Here is a 19,420-nt window from a genome sequence, read left to right as displayed (position 1 = left end):
ACTCGCCGCCTCCTCCTCCCGGGCGGGCTGGCAGGTGGGGGAGGAGCGTTTAAAAGTCCAGAGTCTGGGCTGAGAAAATGGGGGGGTGGTGAGGGAGGAATTTTCTGCCCATCCGTCTGCGACCCCCAATTGATCTTTTGGTCAAATTATACATGACTTCAGGAATCCATGGCTAGATAATCCAACGTGTGATTTAGCCTCAAAAGCCACCATGGAAGCATCTCAGTATGGACATTTGGGAAGAGGGTTTAGCTATTTCCCTCCATACTATTTCATCAGACAAAACTGCTCCCTAAGCTGTTTTAAGCATAGGCAGAGTGGGGGGGGGGGGAAATACACAATATAGAGGAAAAGCCCATGTTAGTCTGCTGCAGCCCAAATAACTAAAGGTCTTGTAGCACCTTAAAGAATAGCAAATTTATTATGGCACAAACTTGCATACATCAGAACCCCCTTCAACTTACAGATAAAATGGATTCTGGCTCATGTAAATTTATGCCATAATAAATTTGTTAATCTTTAAGGTGCTTCAATACTCGGTTTTTTCCTTTTAATGTATGTATGATACCTGACTTTTTACCATAACGAGACTAAAAGCTCCCAGGGGTATAGTTTAGTTCAGGAAAACAGTGTACAAGTAAGAGTTAACCTTTCCCTTTCCCCAGTGCTACAGCCCCAATCAGTGGCGTAGCGTGGGTTGTCAGCACCCGGGGCAAGGCAAGTAATTTGCGCCCCCTAACCCGAGGATTTTAGCACTCGAGTCTCTTCCACTAGATTAGTTAAAGAAATCCTTACCCCCTAAGCACATGTATTGTTTGTTATGAAAATACTGATGTAATTAAAGTAAAATGCATCTAAATACACGTTTATTTTCAAACACTTTATTGAGTGCGAACATGCATTACACATTCTCCACATTTTCAGCAGGTCTATGAATACAAATCTACAAATGTAGTAACCTAGCATGGGCCATGCTATTATATGTCGTCTCACAACCATCGTAAAAGACAACAAATAACAAGAACAAAAACTAAACATCAAAATGGAACCATACCCTGGAGATGATCCAAGACTGGGCTAGATGGAGCCAACTTCCTCAATCCTGTACCTCTAATTGTAATTCTTTAATAGAAGTGCAAGATATCAATCTGTATATACAGATTAATTTAAATTCGCCTGCTTTTAATTAGCGCAAATTTTTCAACAACGGAATTGAAATCTACATTAAAGTCTCTCTCAATGGACAGTATTGCTAGATTACTCACTCTTTCTTGGCTCATTGTAGATCTCTGATATGTTTTAATTAGTTTAAGTTTTGAGAAACTTCTTTCACAACTCGCTGTAGAAACAGTGATAGTAAGAAAGATTCTTAATGTGACAACAAAGTTAGTTAAACTTTCTTGCAGCTTCCACTTATACACCCAGCGAAGCAAATCTAAAGCTGACCAGTTTGCAACCTGCTCATCAGGATTGACCTCCTTATACAAGATAATGTGGTGCCGAAGTCGAGTTATTTCGGTGAGCATAGATGCAGCATTCAATTCTGTGTACTGAGCACACGTGTGCTGAATTTGTTTCTTAATAAAATCATCTTTTTCAGTATCCAACAATGTTTGGATTTGCAAAAAAGCAAATCTCTGGTGAAGCGTATTCATCTGCGTAGTAAGTTTTTTAATTTCTGCCTGGAGCTGATCAATTGCTTCCAGTTGTTCTCTGCTTGTTTCCTGTATTAAGGTCAAGCCAGCATCGCAACTGTTCTCACCATCCATCTTCTTGCGTCTTCCAACTCTTCTCTCTGTAGGTATGCGATAGGTTTTGCATACCTGCAGAGCTTTCTCAGTTGCCTTTGACACTAGACTATCACGTTTTTCATGACAAAATAAAGCCAATGCTTTTAACTTTTGCACGCATTGATCAAGCGCAAGTCCTTCTTGCTGCAGGTAGATCTGAGTATCATTTACTTCGGTTAGTACTGGGTTCCAAAAATGCAAGAAAGAGAAAAAAACATGTCATTATGCAAACTAAAAGACTTCCTGCATCACCCCTGGTTTCAGAGGTTTCTTCCGGCCTATCTCTCAACGCTTCCAAAGCGTCTATTATTTTCTCAGTGTGTTCAGCAAGTACGCATACAGCTTCATGCTTTGAACTCCATCTTGTGTTACACGATCGCTTTACATGAATTGGTACATGTTTCTTAAGGATATCCCACCTGTGGGTGGAGCTTGAGAAAAATGCATACACCTTTTCCACAGTGCCAAAGAAAGTAACAGCCTTTGTCCCAACACCAACTACATGCATCCCAGCAAGATTGAGCGAGTGATTGTTACATGGCACAAACATTGCTTTGGGATTCATATCCAAAATACGTTTTTGTACACCACTAATGTATCCAGCCATAGTCGCAGCATTGTCGTATCCTTGGCTGTAGCAATGCTCTAGTTTAAGGCCATCAGCTTGCAACTTGTCACAAATTTGTTTTGTAATGACATCAGCTGATTTCCCATATAACTGAATAAAGTCAATGAAAGACTCTGTCACATGGACTCTTGAATCTTCAATATGCACATATCGAATCACTTGGGACATTTGATCAGTGTGTGAAATATCAGGAGTGCTATCAAACATTATAGCAAAATACTTGGCCTTTATGATATTTTGAAAGATGACTGTTCGAATGTGATCGTCGAGCAGGCTAATAAACTCATTCTGGCTCTGTGGAGAGAGATAGGACACAATGTAACCATCTGTGCGTTGTACTCTGTGAAGATGTTGTTTGGCAACTGGGTCATATTTGGCGAGTTAACTTGAAAGTTTCTAAGAAATTTCCACAGTTATCATCTGTATTTAAATCTTCAGAGTGACCACGTAAGGGTAAGGTTTGCCTGGCTAGATACAGAACACAATCAAGTATTCTGACTAAGATTGCCTTCCATTTTTCAAATGACCTCTGTTGTGCAAGCTGGGCAGCAGCATCAATAGTCTCCTGTTTATGCAGCCGCATTTCTAATTCTTTCCACATTGTAAATGCACTCAAGTGATATGAACTGCGCTCATGCTCTAGTAATCTAGGGCTTAACTTTCTCCATGCATTAAATCCACCTGACTTTCCAAATGAACTTTCCCCTTTAGCCTTCTGAAAAAGCATGCAAGGAAAGCAATCTGCAGCATTGTTTACAGGAGAAAACACCAACCATGTCCTTAACATAGTCTCACCATTCTCCAAATGTATGTAGAACCAATCCTTGGAAAATGACCTGCCATTACTGTCTCTTGGAAACCATGCATCCTTATTCTGCAGTTCCTCTGTCCTTCGCCTGACAAGTTCAGTTTTCAAGGTTTCATCCATGGTTTCAGGCCAATAGCCAATATCAGTATAAACTTTTTGGTCAATATTTTCTGGCAGATTTGGCTGAGTATAAACATCCTTAGATGAAACTGTCTCTGCTTCTAATGCAGGAACAGGAATGTCCACCGACACAGGATCAGGATTATGAGTCTCCTGTGGTGCTGCTGATGGTCCTGCTGTAATTTCAGCAGTACTCACCAAAAACCGGTGAAGGCTTCCAGCTAACTTAGCTTGTTGCTCTGTCTCTATTTTTCTCCTTTTCCTGCCTTGTGCACCAGATTCTTTTTTGTATGGCATGATATAGGTGTAGTATTCTGCTAAAATTCTAAAAAAGAAAAAAAAGAAAATCACTTTCTTGCCTTGCTGCACTTTTAGTACCCCTTCATTGTATAACCATTTATTTACTCTTAACATAATGTTTATTCACCTTCATGCCTATTGCCTTACTCTTTCAGCAAAAAAAATAAATAAATTAAAGGTTGCTAGACCCACTGGCTTACATCAACTTATGTTGAGCTGGAGCAGCTACATATGGATCAAAATCTGTCTCGTCACTGTTGAACCAACCAAACTTACCTGCAGCGGCGGCTTCTACTCAGTTCCCCGCGTCTCCTCGAGTCCTCCCGCCTCCTGCTCGGCAGCTCAGCCAATTGCATGCTGGTTCTCTCCCGCGCTCAGCGCTGCGCTGGGCGGCTGCTGCACTGTCCCTCCCCCAGATAGTCCCCCTCTCTCTCCGCACCGCACCGCACGCCTGGCACGCACCCCCCCCTCCACAGTGGGCGGCGACCCGGCGGCTCAGATCGGATTCGCACAGCCAGCACTGCAATGAGAGTGAGTGAGTGAGCCAGGCAGGGGCAGAGAGCTGCGAGTGCGAGCGCGCCCCCCCAGATGTTGCGCCCGGTGCGGCCGGGCCCCCCTGCACCCCCCACGCTATGCCACTGCCTCGCGCGCCTTGCACTGAGGCCACAACTGTCTCTCCCGGGCTCGTTCCCCTCCGCCCACGGCCAGGGAAGCGAGCTGCTAGAGGCGGCCAGGCCTGACAAGCTCTGAGCTGCTGCTGGAGCCTGGAGACCCGGCCTCATTGCTGCTGGCCTCACCGCCCCCGTTGTCATCCCCCGGGCTGGGCTCGGTGCCGCTGCCACTGGCGGGGGCCTTCCAGGCGGGCGGCAGGGAAGAGCGCCAACACAATGCCTTTCTCCCCCCCCCCCGTGCGTGCGCACGCGCGCGCATCAGCAGGGCTGAAGGCTTCTTGCCTCACACGCATGCGGCTGGCTTCTTCCTCTTCCCCCCTCTCACCCCCCAACAGCTGACAGGCGGCGGGGAGGCCAGCAGCAACGAGGCCAGGCCTCCTCCTCCAGGCTCCAGCAGCAGCTCATCCTCGCCGCCTTCCTCCTCCTCGTTCCCCTCAGGCGGCTCCCAAAAGTCCAGCTCCAGGCTGCCGCCACCATCGTCCTCCTCCTCAGGTGCATCTCCCCCGGCCGTTTTCGCCTGCCTCCTCCTCCAGGCGCTCATGGAGGGCCAGGCGGCCCCTCAACAACCGCGCGTCCGCCAGAGAAAGGCCTGCCGTCCCCTGCCGTCCTCCCCCTCCCCCTCTCCTTTCTCCCCCTCTCCTTTTTCCCCCCTCTCCTCTCTCCCCCCTTTTCTTTCTTTCTTTCTTTCTTTCTTTCTTTCTTTCTTTCTTTCTTTCTTTCTTTCTTTCTTTCTTTCTTTCTTTCTTTCTTTCTTTCTTTCTTTCTTTCTTTCTTTCTTTCTTTCTTTCTCTGTCCCTCCCCCCATTCTTCCTTCCTTCCTTTTCTTCCTGCCGTGTTGGCACTTGGTGATAAATAAGTGGGTTTTGGGTTGCAGTTTGGGCCCTCGGTCTCTAAAAGGTTCGCCATCACTGCTATAGAGTGTCATTGGTGGAAAACTAGTTCCAAATAGGACAGAAAACACTGTAGAGCCCATTTAAGGCCCTGTGAGGTAGCACGGATGGCAACATTCTTTTCTGCTACTATGGCATCAGCAGAATCTTGTCCAACAAAATTATTTAGGGTGGTTCAGGGCCGAATGTCATGTTTGCCAAATACTCTTGATTTTGATCTGGATATTAGCTGTTTTGCGCTCAAAGTTGATAATTGCCCCATCAATCAGTCACTCTCATCCAACTTAGATACCTGTTTGAGGGTAGACCCTGTGCTTGGTTTCTCAGATTAAATTCTATGGAGCGTTTCAAATTGGTCTCCTTGATTGATGCCAACAGAGCGCTTGGGGCTGTGAAGGCCACTACGTGCACATTGGATCCTTGCCCATCCTGACTGTTAAAATCATCCTTGAAGAAAGGTATCACTCCATTAGGAAAGGTTGTTAGTATTCCCTTGTTTCAAGGGATTTCCTTCACAGCTGAAAGAAGCTGTGATTAGACCTCTTCTTAATAAATCATCTTTGGATAAGAGTAGGGTTGCCAGCTCCAAGTTGGGAAATACCTGGAGATTTTGGGAGTCTGAGGAGGGCGGGGTTTGGAGAGGGGAGGGACTTCAATGCCATAGAGTCCAATTGCCAAAGCAGCCATTTTCTCCAGGGGAACTGATTTCTTTTGCCTGGAGATCAGTTCTAATAGCGGAGACTGGCAACCCTAGATAAGAGGGACATGGGCAGTTTTCAGCCCATGTCCACTCTCCCCTTTCTGGGCAAGGTGACTGAGCAGGTCATGGCAGAGCAGCTGCAGGCATATCTGGAACAGCCATCTTCCCTTGGCTCATTTCATTCTGTCTTCAGCCTGGGTTTCAGGACTGAAACAGTTCTGTTGGCCTTGGTGGATGATTTTTGGCTACAGTTGGATAAGGGCATAGAAGTAGAAGCAGAAGAGTTGGTTTTTATATGCCAACTTTCTCTATCACTTAAGGCAGACTCAAACCGGCTTACAATCGCCTTCCCTTCCCCTCCCCACAACAGACTGTGAGGTAGGTGTGGCTGAGAGAGCTCTAAGAGAGCTGTGACTAGCCCAAGGTCACCCAGCTGGCTACATGTGTCTGCGTGGGGAAACAAATCCTGTTCACCAGATTAGCCTCCCCCGTTCATGGGGAGGAGTGGGGAATCAAACTCAGTTCTCCAGATCAGAGTCCACCATTCCAAACCACCGCTCTTAACCACTACACCATGCTGGCTCCCATACCATCACTGCTGAGGCTTTTAGAGGGAGCAGCAGCCTTTAATATGGTCGACCACGATATTTTGGTGGATTGACTGTAGGAAGTGTTTAGAATAATAAGAACTGGCCTTTGCTGGTTTCGCTCTTTTCTTGTTGGTTGGAAACAAAAAGTGTTACCCAAGGAGAGGCAGCGGCAGTCAGTTGGGACCTGATACGTGGGATACCCAAGGGCTCCATTTTGTCCCCAGTGCTCTTCAATGTCTGTGCAAGGCAATGGGCTGAGAACATTAGGAGTTTTGGAGTGGGTTGTCAACAATATGCTGATGACACTCAGCTTTGAATTGCATTATTCAAGCCTGTGGAGGCAACTTTGGGGTCAGTGCCTTGAGGCTGTGGTCAGCTGGCTTCATTTCTACAAGAAGGAGGCGATACTAGTAAGGAAGGCAGAGAGTTTGGCTGATGCTGGTTAAGCATTCATTGGTAGGATCGAGTTAACAGCTTGGGGATGCTTGTGGGCCCAGCCTTGTTGACGGATAAGCAGTTGGGTGCTGTTGCTAGGAGCACCTTCTTTCAGTTATATCTGGTTCTCGAGCTGGCTCCAAATCTGTTCAATCTCATTATCTTGGTCTGCATCTACTCAGCATTGAATCTGTGCCATCATCCTATTTTATTTGACGTATGAAATATTATTGTGAAATAGTATAATGCTACTGTTGTCTTGTTAATTTTTTTTAAAACAGCTTTGCCTCTTGCAAATCTTTATGAAACCCTTGGCATTGTTGGGGCCACTACCACTAAACTCTATTCCGCCAGCTCTAACCTGAGTGCTGAAATCACCGGGCCTGGAAGCTACACAATTTTTGCTCCGACCAATGAGGCCTGGGCGTCTTTGCCTGCTGTAAGGAAAATTATATCTTCATTTTCTTGATTGTTGGTTGGTGTGGGCAATGTGAAAAACAGAAATCCTCTGTCAACTGAATAAAAGCATTGGAAATGGACAATAAGACATATGTAAGCTTTTTGCTGTAAGGCATTGGATAGAGACACCAATAGAAATATGACCATCCAAATACCATGGGTTAGACTCTACACTTCACTCACCTCAGTGCAGAGCCTTCTTCCAGTGCAAGAAGAAGAGAAGGTTCATGGTGCTAGAGGGAGGCTCCACACTTAGTATGGCAAAAGGGTAACAACCAAACCATGATCCCTATTTGGGAGCACTTATTGCTGTCAAAAGATTTACAAAAGTAATTGCAATTGCATATTTTTTTTCATGGCAGACTTGATCAGTTGGCCAGGATCTGTGTATTCTATGGACTGATGATTCCATGTTTCCCCTTAGCACAATGGCCTACTGGAGGTTGCCTAATCCCTCACATCTAAATCTATGAGTGGAGCAGCAACTACACTGGTAGAGTCCCTTATCCCCCTGCAGGGTAACTGATGCAGACCAGGTGCTCATTTCCCTCTTTCCATTTACAGAGGTAGCCAGAGATAATCGAGCACTATTGCATTGGTATATCTACGATTCTTTCAGAATATGTTTGGTGGAATTGAGTCATCATTGATACGATATTGCTTGTTCTTAGGAAATGCTGGATTCTTTGGTGAGTAATGTTAATATTGAGCTGCTCAATGCTCTTCGCTACCACATGGTGAATAAGCGAGTCCTGACTGATGACCTGAAACATGGAACAAGCCTCCCTTCGATGTACCAGAATATTGATATCCAGATCCATCATTATCCAAATGGAGTAAGTGACTGGTAAAGCTCTTAACACTACCGAAGCTGTGTTTTCTTTTCATGGTACCAATTATTAAACATGTGGGGACAAAAAAAATTAGGAATATCGATTGGTTTTAGATGGATTGATCATAGTTGAAGGGCTGTAGTAGGATGGGGGAATCAGTGAAAATTCCGCCCTTCCCTCCATCTGTAGAAGTGGATCCGAGCAGGGATCCTAATGACATAACTCACGACATTCTTGAAACTACTTTAGTGTTAATAATATGTACTCATCTCAGTTTTGGACTTAGCTGTTCCATGTTCTTTGCAGATTGTGACAGTGAACTGTGCGAGGTTACTGAAGGCTGACCATGATGCTACTAATGGAGTGGTTCATCTCATCGACAAAGTCATTTCTACAACAACAAACAGTATCCTGCAAATTGTTGAGATTGAAGAAAGCCTGGAGACCCTTAGGGTGAGTTTCTGGCAGATAGTTCCATTGTATCCTTCGATGCCAACTGAAGGGGGAATTGTTTTTTTGGCCATCTATTGGTTTGCTTTTTTCACAGAATGAACTCTAACATGTCTAATTCCATCTCTTTCACTTTTATTTACAGGCTGCTGTGGCAGCTGCTGGTCTTAACAATCTGTTGGACGGTGAAGGGCAGTTTACATTGTTGGCCCCTACCAATGAGGCCTTTGAGAAGATCCCACAAGAAACTCTAACCAGGATCCTAGGAGACCCAGAAGCTTTAAAAGGTGAGCAGCCACTTGACCAGACTCCAGTGCATGGCTGTCATAAATAGACAGAGGAAGTGATTAAGCCTAGACTTTGTGTTTTGCAGGAAATCTCATAACGTGATAAGGGTACTCTATAGTTAGTGAGGAACGTGGGCAGGCTGTATTTCTGGAGCTTAATGCTGTTTTGCTGGCGTTCTGTATCTGTCCCATCCTGCCCATTTTAACCAGTTGGTAGAAGAACAGTAGTGAGTAGTTGCAGAAGAAGTGGAAACAGCTGTACAAATCACTGAAATAGTATCTGAAAGGGTAGTGACCTGGGCAGTTGCCCTTAGGGATGAACGAGTAAGCCCTTTTCTTTCTTCTTTTTGTGTGTGAGCCTTTTGTTTCATCTTGTTTTCATTGCTGCTGTTCCTGATTAGCTTGTTTCTTTTATGCCATTTCCTCCCTGTTTTATACTATTTTTGTTATATGCCATTTATACACCATTGATGCAAAAATAACATCAACATTCGGTGAGAGGGAACAGAAGGTGGTGCAAAAATAAAGACTCATTGGCTCCGTTTGCAGAAAGAATAAGCAAAAATGAAGTGGGGAGTTTTGAGCTGAAGATCAGTAGCATTCCCTTTGTTCCAGTTGACTCCATTATTAATCCAGCCCCTTAGATGGGTATTGAAAAACATTTTTCACAGTTCAAGAATGCTGTTTGCAAAATCAGAGCATGCCCATGTTAATAATGAGCATGATCCACCCTAAAGTATGCTCTTCTAAGTTCCATTGCTGGTAAAGAAAGATGCACATACTTATGTCTCCCTTACTAAAATCCATTATAATTACCCAGTAGCCGATTGGAACTCCCAAATTTAGATTAGCATTTGAATACTTGTACTTTTCTAGCAATTAATTTACAAGCCTATAGAACAATGAGCATGGTCCATGTGTTTCTGTTAAATTCCTCATGAAGATGTTCAAATGCTGCTCCAAATTTGTGAATTTCAGTTGTCTATTGAATCATTTTCATGAAAGAGGGCAATAAATCATTATTTTTCCAGATCCAGGAGCTGAATCATGTGTGAATTAAGCTCACACAGAGGCAGGCAATGGCAAACCACTTCCGAATGTCTCTTGTCTTGAAAATCCTACAGCGTGGCCATGAGTCAGTTGTGACTTGACAGCACAAACACCCATGCACACCCAGTAGTTTGGTGGGAAAGAGGCTGTCAGTAAAAGGTGGACCTCCCCACTTGCAACTGCCATTGGAGCTGTTTCCTATGTGACTGCCTTGGACATTTAAAGCTGAGACTTGCAGCCACCCAAGTGAAGAAGAAGAGTTGATTTTTATATGCCGACTTTCTCTACCACTTAAGAGAGACTAAAACCGGCTTATGATCACCTTCCCTTCCCTTCCCCACAACAGACACCCTGTGAGTTAGGTGGGGCTGAGAGAGCTCTTAATAGAACTATAACTTGCCCAAGGCCACCCAGCTGGCTTCATGTGTAGGAGTGGGGAAACAAATCCCGTTCACCAGATTAGCCTCTGCCGCTCATGTGGAGGAGCGGGGAATCAAACCCAGTTCTCCAGATCAGACTCCACCGCTCCAAGCCACCGCTCCTAACCACTACACCAGTGCTGTCCTCTTTGCTTTCAAAGGCAGAAGACTGATAGACCACACATACAAATCCATCTCCCCAGGGCCAGGGTGGTATGCTGTGTTTGTTGTAGATGCTTTGTCCTAGGGTGGTATGCTGTGTTTGTTTTAGGTGCTTTGTAGGTCCTAGCTCCTTCTTACGATGGTGCTTCGTCCTAGCTCCTTCTCATTCCTGCCTGACAGATAGAGAAAGCCATGAGGAAACACTGTACTAGCACTGACTCATCAACCAGGAGACAGACTGGGAGTCCAAAATCAGGGGGAATTAGATGAGCAACAGCAAGCTGAACAGCACTGTGCTTGGGGAACTAGATGAGCCATAACTAGCAGCAGCCACAAAGTAGTCAGCACTTTGAAGGATTTACTAAGTCAGCACTAGTCTGGCCGTACTAACCTTTGCAAAAGCAAGGCAGGAAACATTTTTTTAAAAAATTCTTGGGAATCTGTTCATTTCCAAAAGAGAAGCAATGCACAATTAAAGCCAGGGCTTTGTGCCTTTTTAATGGGAATAAGGTGCAAATGTATCCAAACTAACATGAAAAATAACCGTGCAGAAAGCCCTCACAGGAAAAAAAAGTGTAATCTGCTTTTTAAGGCCAGCATCCTGAGCATGAATGCCTAGGGTTGCCAGGCATGGCTTGGCAACCAGTGGGAGATGAGGGGAGGCGGGTACTTACTGCGGGGTGGGGGTAGTGATCGTCATCGCACACACTACTGCCACAACCTGGAAGCGCTGGCATCATGCTGCGGCAGTGTTCTAGCACTCACCCCAAAACTCTGTGGAAACCATAGAGTTTGGGGGCAAGTGCTAGAGCATCGCCCAACACAATGCTGGCATTTCTGGGTCATAGTGGAAGTGATGTCATCACAGCGTGGCAACGATCGCTGCCTCCCCAGTTTGGCCGGCTGCTTCTGCCCACTGACCAGCTGAGCATTGGCGGGCAACGGGCACAATTATTGAGAATTTGCTGCGGCCGCCTAGCAAGCCTATGCATACCACCTTCAGTAAGAGGGAATTATTTGTGCAAATAAAAATGAATGATCTACATTTTCTGGCTACAGGAGAACATTACATGGGTGCCAATGTCTATAGAACTTCCCTCCATTCCAACCTCTTTCCGTTTGTGTCTCATGGAGGTTGTGATCATCTCCCTACAAACTGACATATCCCTGTACTGAAACACTGCACTGTAAATAACACCTTTCCTCCAGTGTAGTACAAAGGAAAATCTTTCTCCAGATCCAGAGAAGCTGCTCTTTCTCCTATCAGACACCAATCCTGATGTTTCCTACAAAGTGTCACTCTTTGCTTTACCAGCTAAGAAAATCCAAATAAAGCTGTTTTTAATCAGGGATCTTAACATATTTAATTATTAGTTTCTTGTGGGTCCGACTGTTTTAAAGTTATTTTAATGTTATTTTATGATAATTTTATGTTATTTTAATGTTTTGTATGGTGGATTGTGATGGCCTTTGGCCACAGACAATAAACTTTATCACTTACAAAGGAAAATCAGAAGTGTCACTTTTCAGGCCATTGTAGTACGTGAGTGGTCATTTTCAATCAGCTTTTTCAAATCCCTGTTTATCATTGATTGATTTGTTTGTTTATTCATTTCGATTTCAAACCCGCCCTCCGTAGATATGTTGAACCACCACATCTTGAAATCAGCTATGTGCGCTGAGGCCATTATTGCCGGCTTATCCATGGAAACGCTGGAGGGTGACATGCTGGAAGTGGGCTGCAACGGGGATGAACTGACTCTCAGCGGAAGGCCCATCATTGCAAACAGAGATGTCATAGCAACCAACGGCGTGATACACTTTGTCAACGAACTCCTGATCCCAGACTCGGGTAAAGCTTAAAAAAAAATATTTTTTTTATCGTCCCAAAGCAAGCATGCCATCAAATGTAAACAGTGCCATTTAAGTGCCGTGACTGTTTTTCTAGATCTGTGGAGAATAGATTAAGGCCATTTATGCAGGGTCAATTTTGATGCTCACTCAAAGCTCTTTTTTAAATGCGACCATTAAAATGCCTATCCTCGGTCTCCACTCGCCTGCTCCTTCGTTCCGTCCGTTAGCAATAGTTGTTTGCGTAGCTAAGCCGTGGCTGTGTGATTTTGCACACTTCCTTCAGGGGATTCTTCGAGGCGGGGGCGGAGCAAACACAAAAGGCCGCGTTAAAGGGGCTCTTAAGAAATGTGAAGCAGGTATGCGCCGGCTTCGCAGTCACTTCCTGAATGACGGTTCAGCTTCCTGAATGACATTTCAGCGTGAAAAACTAAAAAAAAATATGTGGGGACTTCAGCTTGGAATGCGCTGCTAATTACCAAGCATAAATGGCCTATGAGAGCCTGCTGGCAAAGCAGACAGTGTTCCTCAGTTCTGTCCATTCACTTCCCTGTTTGTGGTTGCAAATTATGCAAGGCTTCTGGAAAAGCAGGAAGTTGTCTGCAACAAAATGGCCTGGCTGTGCTGGAAGACCTCTGTTTGAACTTAATTTCCAGCTTCTCTTGAATTAGGCAAACTACCCGGATATACACATGCACAAAAATACATTTAGGGAGAATCATTTTTTGTGCCTTGGTAGAGGGAAGGAGCAACTATCTCTGCTGAGTGTTTGCTGCTTCAGCTGACCAGCCCCCCTCCCCCCAAAAGGTGCTTTCCTCCTTGTGGAGTTCCAGCTTTGTGTTTGTCCTTGCAAACATTGATATGAAACCCGGCAGGGGGGGGGGGGGCTTAAGTGGTAGAGAGCGTTTCAGTGGAAAAAGTAGTGGCAAGGAAAATAATAATGCCCCCTTTCTCCTTCTGTTGCTCTGCACAAAAATACCCTGTCCTCATTTATTTATTACAAAAATGGCACACTGGGGTTTTATTACATGCATCTGCGTAAGTTTGTCCCTTAGCCACTTGTTTCCATGACAGCCCACCAATATGTGTGATTTGATAGTATGTGCCCTAGCATTAGCAAGATACTTTAAGGTGGATTTTACATAAAAGTATCTTTTTTTCCTGTCCTCACAGACTCTAAAGTGCGTTAGGAATAGATGATGATGACGTTTAACCATTTTGCAGAGACTTACCCCCAGTCTATGGAATCTCAAATTCATTAGAAAGCTATTCTCAGTTCAATCAATCAAGTACCTTTATTGGCATAAAAAAGAGAAAACATTTAGCTAATACAGTAACACACTGAAGAGCTATTTTAGGCCAACCGAATTGCAGTCATGCCGACAAGGAAATTAGGCGCAGCTTCTGTAATATTATAATCCTGATTATTGAGAAGAGTGAGAACCATTTGGTAATTAGGGAATCTCACAATCTGGGTTAAAATAGGATTTAAAAATGTTAAATGTAGCGATTGATAAAAGGGGCATCGGAAGAAAACATGTTGAATAGTTTCAGCCTCTTCATTGGAACAATTGAAAGTGAGAAATAACTCATTAGAGCTGTGAATGGTTTGTTTTGTTTTTAAAATACACATATAGCATTGAAAATTCATGTTTAATAAGTCTTTTCACTTGACAACTGTAATTCTTTCACCTTCTGTGGTTATTCATAGATTAATACTTCCTCAATAATTTCTTATACCTCAAATAATTTTAACTTTTTGCTTTTAAAAAATCAAGCTAAAACTTTGTTGGAATTGGGAGAGGAATCCGAAGTCTCAACAGCCATTGGCCTTTTTAGACAAGCTGGCCTCAGTTCACACCTCACCGGAAATGAACGGCTGACGCTTCTTGCCCCGACCAACTCATTCTACAAAGGTAAACTTTGGAAATTCTTCTATCCTGAGCAGAGTTACACCCTTCTGTGTCCATTGAAATCAAAGGGCTTAGAAGGGGGCACCTCTGTTGGTGGTCGGTGCTCACGTCTTCTTCATTTCAAAGCAGTTCCTTCTTGCACAAGGACGACTCCTGGCTCTTTGCTGGGAGGATTGCATTTACTGACCACTACTGATGGGGGTGGGGGAAGGGATTTGGAATATTTTCTGGAGGGCATCAGGAGGTAGCAAAGGAGACACTGGTGGTACTACTAAGGAGGAATTACCAGGTGGCTGCAGATGATGACATTGCATGCTGGTGCAGGGTTGTGCTAATTATGCGGTAGTTTTGTACCAACGCAGTGCTGCAAGAGCAGCCCTGGTGCCTCCGTGACTGCCTTCTTGTGCCCTTTGCTGAAGGCACCAAACCCTCTTTCCCACCCTTAGCAGCACTTAGGAAACTGTAGTCCTCCAAGTGAACCACCACACAAGCTATCCCTGTGCATAAGGGGCCTCTTCCATGCCATTTCCCTACTGTGCATTCCTTCCCTGACATTGCTAGTAACCCCGCTGGGGGAAAATACATATAACCAGCATGGTGGTTGTACTTATTTCCTTAGTGGCACTAACAGCAAGTTGGGTTCTCTACCAAAGTAAAGAAACACTCCGCATTTGTTACATTTGGGTCCTGCCAAGGTCTGCCTAGCATTAGGTTCAGCTGGCTTTAGATAGAGTACTCAGAGAGTAGACAGAGTACTTAGATATCAGTACTCAGGGCCTAGTGACATGTTACAAAGTTGTCATAACCCCTGCATGAACTGAGGTGGACATGTGGGGAAGGGAAGACTTTGTAATGTGGGGTTAGGCCCTCAGTGAGCCATTAAGTGCCACAACACTCTTTTGTGTTTGTTTTGTGACAAGAAGACTACCACTGTTGTCCCTCTGGAATTACTGTTCACTTATATTATTTTGGAAGGTGGCAGGGCAATGGAAGAATATAGTAATTGTGATTGAGCCATAAGCTACAGGGAAGATGGCCTGTATCACCCAAAAAAAATAGGGGGGGACGTTGACCAATATTTTTTCCTCTTCCATTTTAAAGATAATTAGATTGTAAATATTTTCTGAACTTTGGCTAAATTAAGTAAGGCAAGAATAGTATTAATGAAATGTTTTCTGTCACAAATCTGAGCTCTTTTTAATATAAAATATCAGAATTATACATCGAGACTAGCCCCCCCCTCACAAGTTTTCCATCTGCAAGATGTCTTTACTCATGTATAACCTCCCCGATATAGGTGCGGGGGCAGACTTAGTTTCTCTACTGGCTGTGTTTTAAAAGGAAAGCATTGGGCAAAAGTATAATTTTATTCTTTCCCTTGTTTGGTTGGTGTTTTCGGACCATTCCTTCTAGAGCGATTTTATTTCTGTTGTTGTAAATTGAGGCCTCCTGATCTTACTTTGTGTTGCAGATCACACTCCTTCTGCAGACAGGAACCTGCTCCTGGATCACATTGTTAAAGACCAGCTTTCCTCCAAGTACCTTTACCATGGACAGAAGCTAGAAACGCTAAGTGGCAAGCAGCTGCGAGTGTTTGTCTACCGCAATGTACGTTCCCGCCAAATCACCTCCCCCTTGACTTATTTATTGGCTTCCTCTCCCGTCTTTCTTCTACCCATGAAATTCAAAGCAGCATCCATAGGAGCCTCAGGAGGTATCCTGCCTGGGTCCTGACAAGCCCCAGACAAGGTTGCTACATCATGTGTCTTTGAAACATTCCCTGACAGCTCTCAAAAAAACAAATATAGCTCAACTCCATAGAAGTATCAGCATGGAGTTTATACCTTGATACGTCAGTCTGTCCTATCACATTTGTACTCTAGGTAAAAGTAAAGGTCCCCTGTGCAAGCACCGGGTCATTCCTGACCCATGGGGTGATGTCACATCCTGACGTTTACTAGGCAGACTTTGTTTACGGGGTGGTTTGCCAGTGCCTTCCTCAGTCATCTTCCCTTTACCCCCAGCAAGCTGGGTACTCATTTGACTGACCTCAGAAGGATGGAAGGTAGCCTTGAGCCGGCTACCTGAAACTTCTGTCGGGATCGAACTCAGGTCGTGAGCAGAGCTTGGACTGCAGTACTGCAGCTTACCACTCTGCGCCACGGGGCTCCTCCATTTGTACTCTAGCCTTCCTAAAAGAGTCCACAGCAGCATGTGGGTTATAAAAATAGTAGCTGTTAGGCTAGTTTCTTTGGGCCTGGCTTTGGCCCCGTGTGCCAAAAAATGAGTGCCTGTTTGATTTTGAATCTAGAGTTGTTGGCTTTTAAATCAGTATTTAATTATTGTATTTTTATTGTATTTTATGATACCTTGATGGTTGTAAGCTGCCCAGGGCTCAGCTTCGGCCGGTATAGAGGGTGAGATATAAGTCCAACAAATAAATAACCTTAATGAGGTGACGCACAAATATTTTTTACCCTTACAATAATATTATATGGAAGGCTAAGTGCAAAATCAGTCAGTGGACTTCATGATAGTACAAGGATTTCAATCCTGATCTTCTCCCAGAAAATTCTGCACTTTACCTGTTTCTGACTCAAAGGGGAAGTTTTTCAAATGACATAGAGTTGATTCAGTGATACTGAGTATTGTCACTTGAATACCACCCAGAGGGTAACCTGTTGGTCTTGATTGCAGAGTTACTACTTGGGTAGACAGTCCGTGTTCGGATGCTTTCAGGAAACACAAAATGAGCCCTGATCTGCTCTTGTTTTCCACACAGGAGCAATCATTTAAAAATCGGTCATAGCCACACTGTAATTAAAATGTAATCTTTCTTGTAGAATCTCTGCATAGAAAATGTCTGCATTGCAGCCCATGACAAAAGAGGACGATTTGGCACCTTGTTCACTGTGGATAAGATTTTGACTCCCCCCATTGGAAATGTTATGGATGTTCTCAAAGCAGATGATCGTTTCAGGTGAATTTTTTCCCTTGCTATTGCCCCTTTCCCCCCCCCCCCAGAAGCCTCCAAAGCACCGATGCTGCAGAACTCACGTGGACAAAAAAGACACACAGACTTTTCTCCACCTCCCCCTTCCACCAGCAGCTAGTTGAGCCCTCAAAAAAGGTAAGGCCAAGGCTTGACAGACCTGCATGAAAGAAAAGCCATTCAACAAATGGGGCTGCAATGACGATGGGAAAGCGAGTGAAATCTCCCTCCTGTCTCTTCTTCCAGCAGTACTTCCGAGGCTCTCATGCCAGACGAGATTGACAGAAGGGGTAGCAGACCAAGCCAGTTTCACTCGCTTTCCTCTCCTTGCTGCAGCCACCTACGTTACGTGGGGTTTTTTATCCATAGAGGCCCTCAGCATTTCCAGTCCAGTGCAAAAAGAGCGCCTGCATGCAAATGAGCATTTAGGCGTAACTTGATTATAACTTTCGGCGTATCTTCAAAGCGGCTGTTAAGTAGTAAACTATGGATAGGGTAACAGCCTTATCATTACCAGACAGCAAATAGATTAAGTGGTAGTCACGAGAACATACAGGAAAGTGTGAAATCAATGGAGTAATCAAAGATCTTATAGAAGAATATGAATCACAACTGAATAAAAAATGGATAAGTGTTTCTGACTTTGCCTTTCCACACGGGCGGACTCTCTGTTCGACTGGGGTTTTCAAAAATCTGCCAATTAATTCATTGAAGGGGTAAGGCATTATGTCTGGCCAAGAAGAAAAGTCTTCAAAAAGTTGGAATGGTTAAGAATTGAAGATAACCTGGGAGCACAGGAAAAGAGGGGGTGCTCTGTTTCCAGAAGGGAGGGCCTCTGCATTTCAGTGCTCACAGGGGAAGGGGGAGATAGGAAAAACCTCTTGCACTGGTGCTGCATAGATTTCCACTCATGATACCTGCAATTGTAACATCTCTGTGAAGTATGTCAGTATTATAGATGGAGGGTTGAGGCTAAGTGTTGAAGTCTTTTGCTCCAGGAATCTCAGTCTTGTGGAATTCGTAGCCAGCGGGCATAGTGATCACAGTGAACATGCACAGCTTCAGGCAGATTAATGGAGGATAGATAGGTCCTTCAGTGGCTATGGTCAGAGTAACCTTCATATGCAGAAGCAGCAAACCTCTGAATACACCTGTTGGGGGGCAACATCAGGGGAAGGCTTTGGCCTCTGTATCCTGTTTGTGGGCTCTCCAGGGCAACAGCTTGGCTATTTTATAAAGCAGTTTGCTTGACTAAATGGACCACCAGTTGGATCCAGCAGGGCCTTTGCTATGTTCTTTGTTATAGAGGAAAATATCAGAAGTCCTATTGGGTAAAATTCTGGCTCCAGAGTGTTCATATTGCTAGAGAGACTTCTGAATGAGCATCTCCCTACTTCACCTTTATGTCATAATGGAATAGGCAGCAGGCTTTTAGATTAATTCTGGGCTTTTGTATGAAATCCTGTTTCACGATGTTAAACTTAACTTTTGTTTGAATATGGAGTAAAAATACTTTCATTTTGGAAAAATTTCATGTCCTATAATGATTGGATTAGGACTGAGACTAAAAGAAGATATGGTTCCCATATTCATGCAGGAAAATCAGTGAATCAACGATTACTTCTGTAATTTAAGTAGACATTAACAGTGCATTCCTAAGGAGAGTTGTTCCAGTCTAAGCCTATTGAAATGAATGGGCTTAGACTGGAGTAACACTCCTTAGGAATGCATTTAAATCCCCTATAATACTTTTATCCTCACCAAGAACGAAGGCAGGTTAGTGAGTCGATATTGATTCCGTTTTTACAGTTGAGGACCTCCTACTTAGAGGTAGAGATGACTAAGTTTGCCCCTACTGAGTTCTTCACTGAGCTGAAATTTTGAACCCATGTTACCTCTAAGCAAGTCCGTGTAGTGTTGGATCTGGGAGACCCAGGTTGGAATTCTCACTCTACCCTATAAGCTTGCTGGATGACCTTGGGCCGGTCACGCACTCTCAGCCTTGCCTACCTCACAGCATTGTTGTGAGGGTAAAATGGAGGAGAGGAGAACAACGCAAGCCATTTTGGATC

The 19,420-nt window shown here is 44.3% G+C and overlaps 1 protein-coding gene across 1 annotated transcript in view; it reads left to right on the top strand.

Annotated features, from left to right (window-relative positions):
- Nucleotides 1–19,420, top strand: part of TGFBI (transforming growth factor beta induced) — a 52,004-nt gene that overhangs the window by 21,184 nt on the left and 11,400 nt on the right. Inside the window, exons 4-11 of the mRNA XM_056861397.1 lie at nucleotides 7,214–7,371; nucleotides 8,063–8,227; nucleotides 8,531–8,677; nucleotides 8,820–8,961; nucleotides 12,232–12,444; nucleotides 14,222–14,359; nucleotides 15,828–15,964; nucleotides 17,200–17,336. Of these exons, the coding sequence (XP_056717375.1) occupies nucleotides 7,214–7,371; nucleotides 8,063–8,227; nucleotides 8,531–8,677; nucleotides 8,820–8,961; nucleotides 12,232–12,444; nucleotides 14,222–14,359; nucleotides 15,828–15,964; nucleotides 17,200–17,336 (1,237 nt within the window). The remainder of the gene's footprint in view (nucleotides 1–7,213; nucleotides 7,372–8,062; nucleotides 8,228–8,530; nucleotides 8,678–8,819; nucleotides 8,962–12,231; nucleotides 12,445–14,221; nucleotides 14,360–15,827; nucleotides 15,965–17,199; nucleotides 17,337–19,420) is intronic.

The sequence above is a fragment of the Euleptes europaea genome, chromosome 1 (assembly GCF_029931775.1).
Source record: "Euleptes europaea isolate rEulEur1 chromosome 1, rEulEur1.hap1, whole genome shotgun sequence".
Taxonomy (NCBI): domain Eukaryota; kingdom Metazoa; phylum Chordata; class Lepidosauria; order Squamata; family Sphaerodactylidae; genus Euleptes; species Euleptes europaea.
This window is presented reverse-complemented; position numbering and strand designations above follow the sequence as displayed.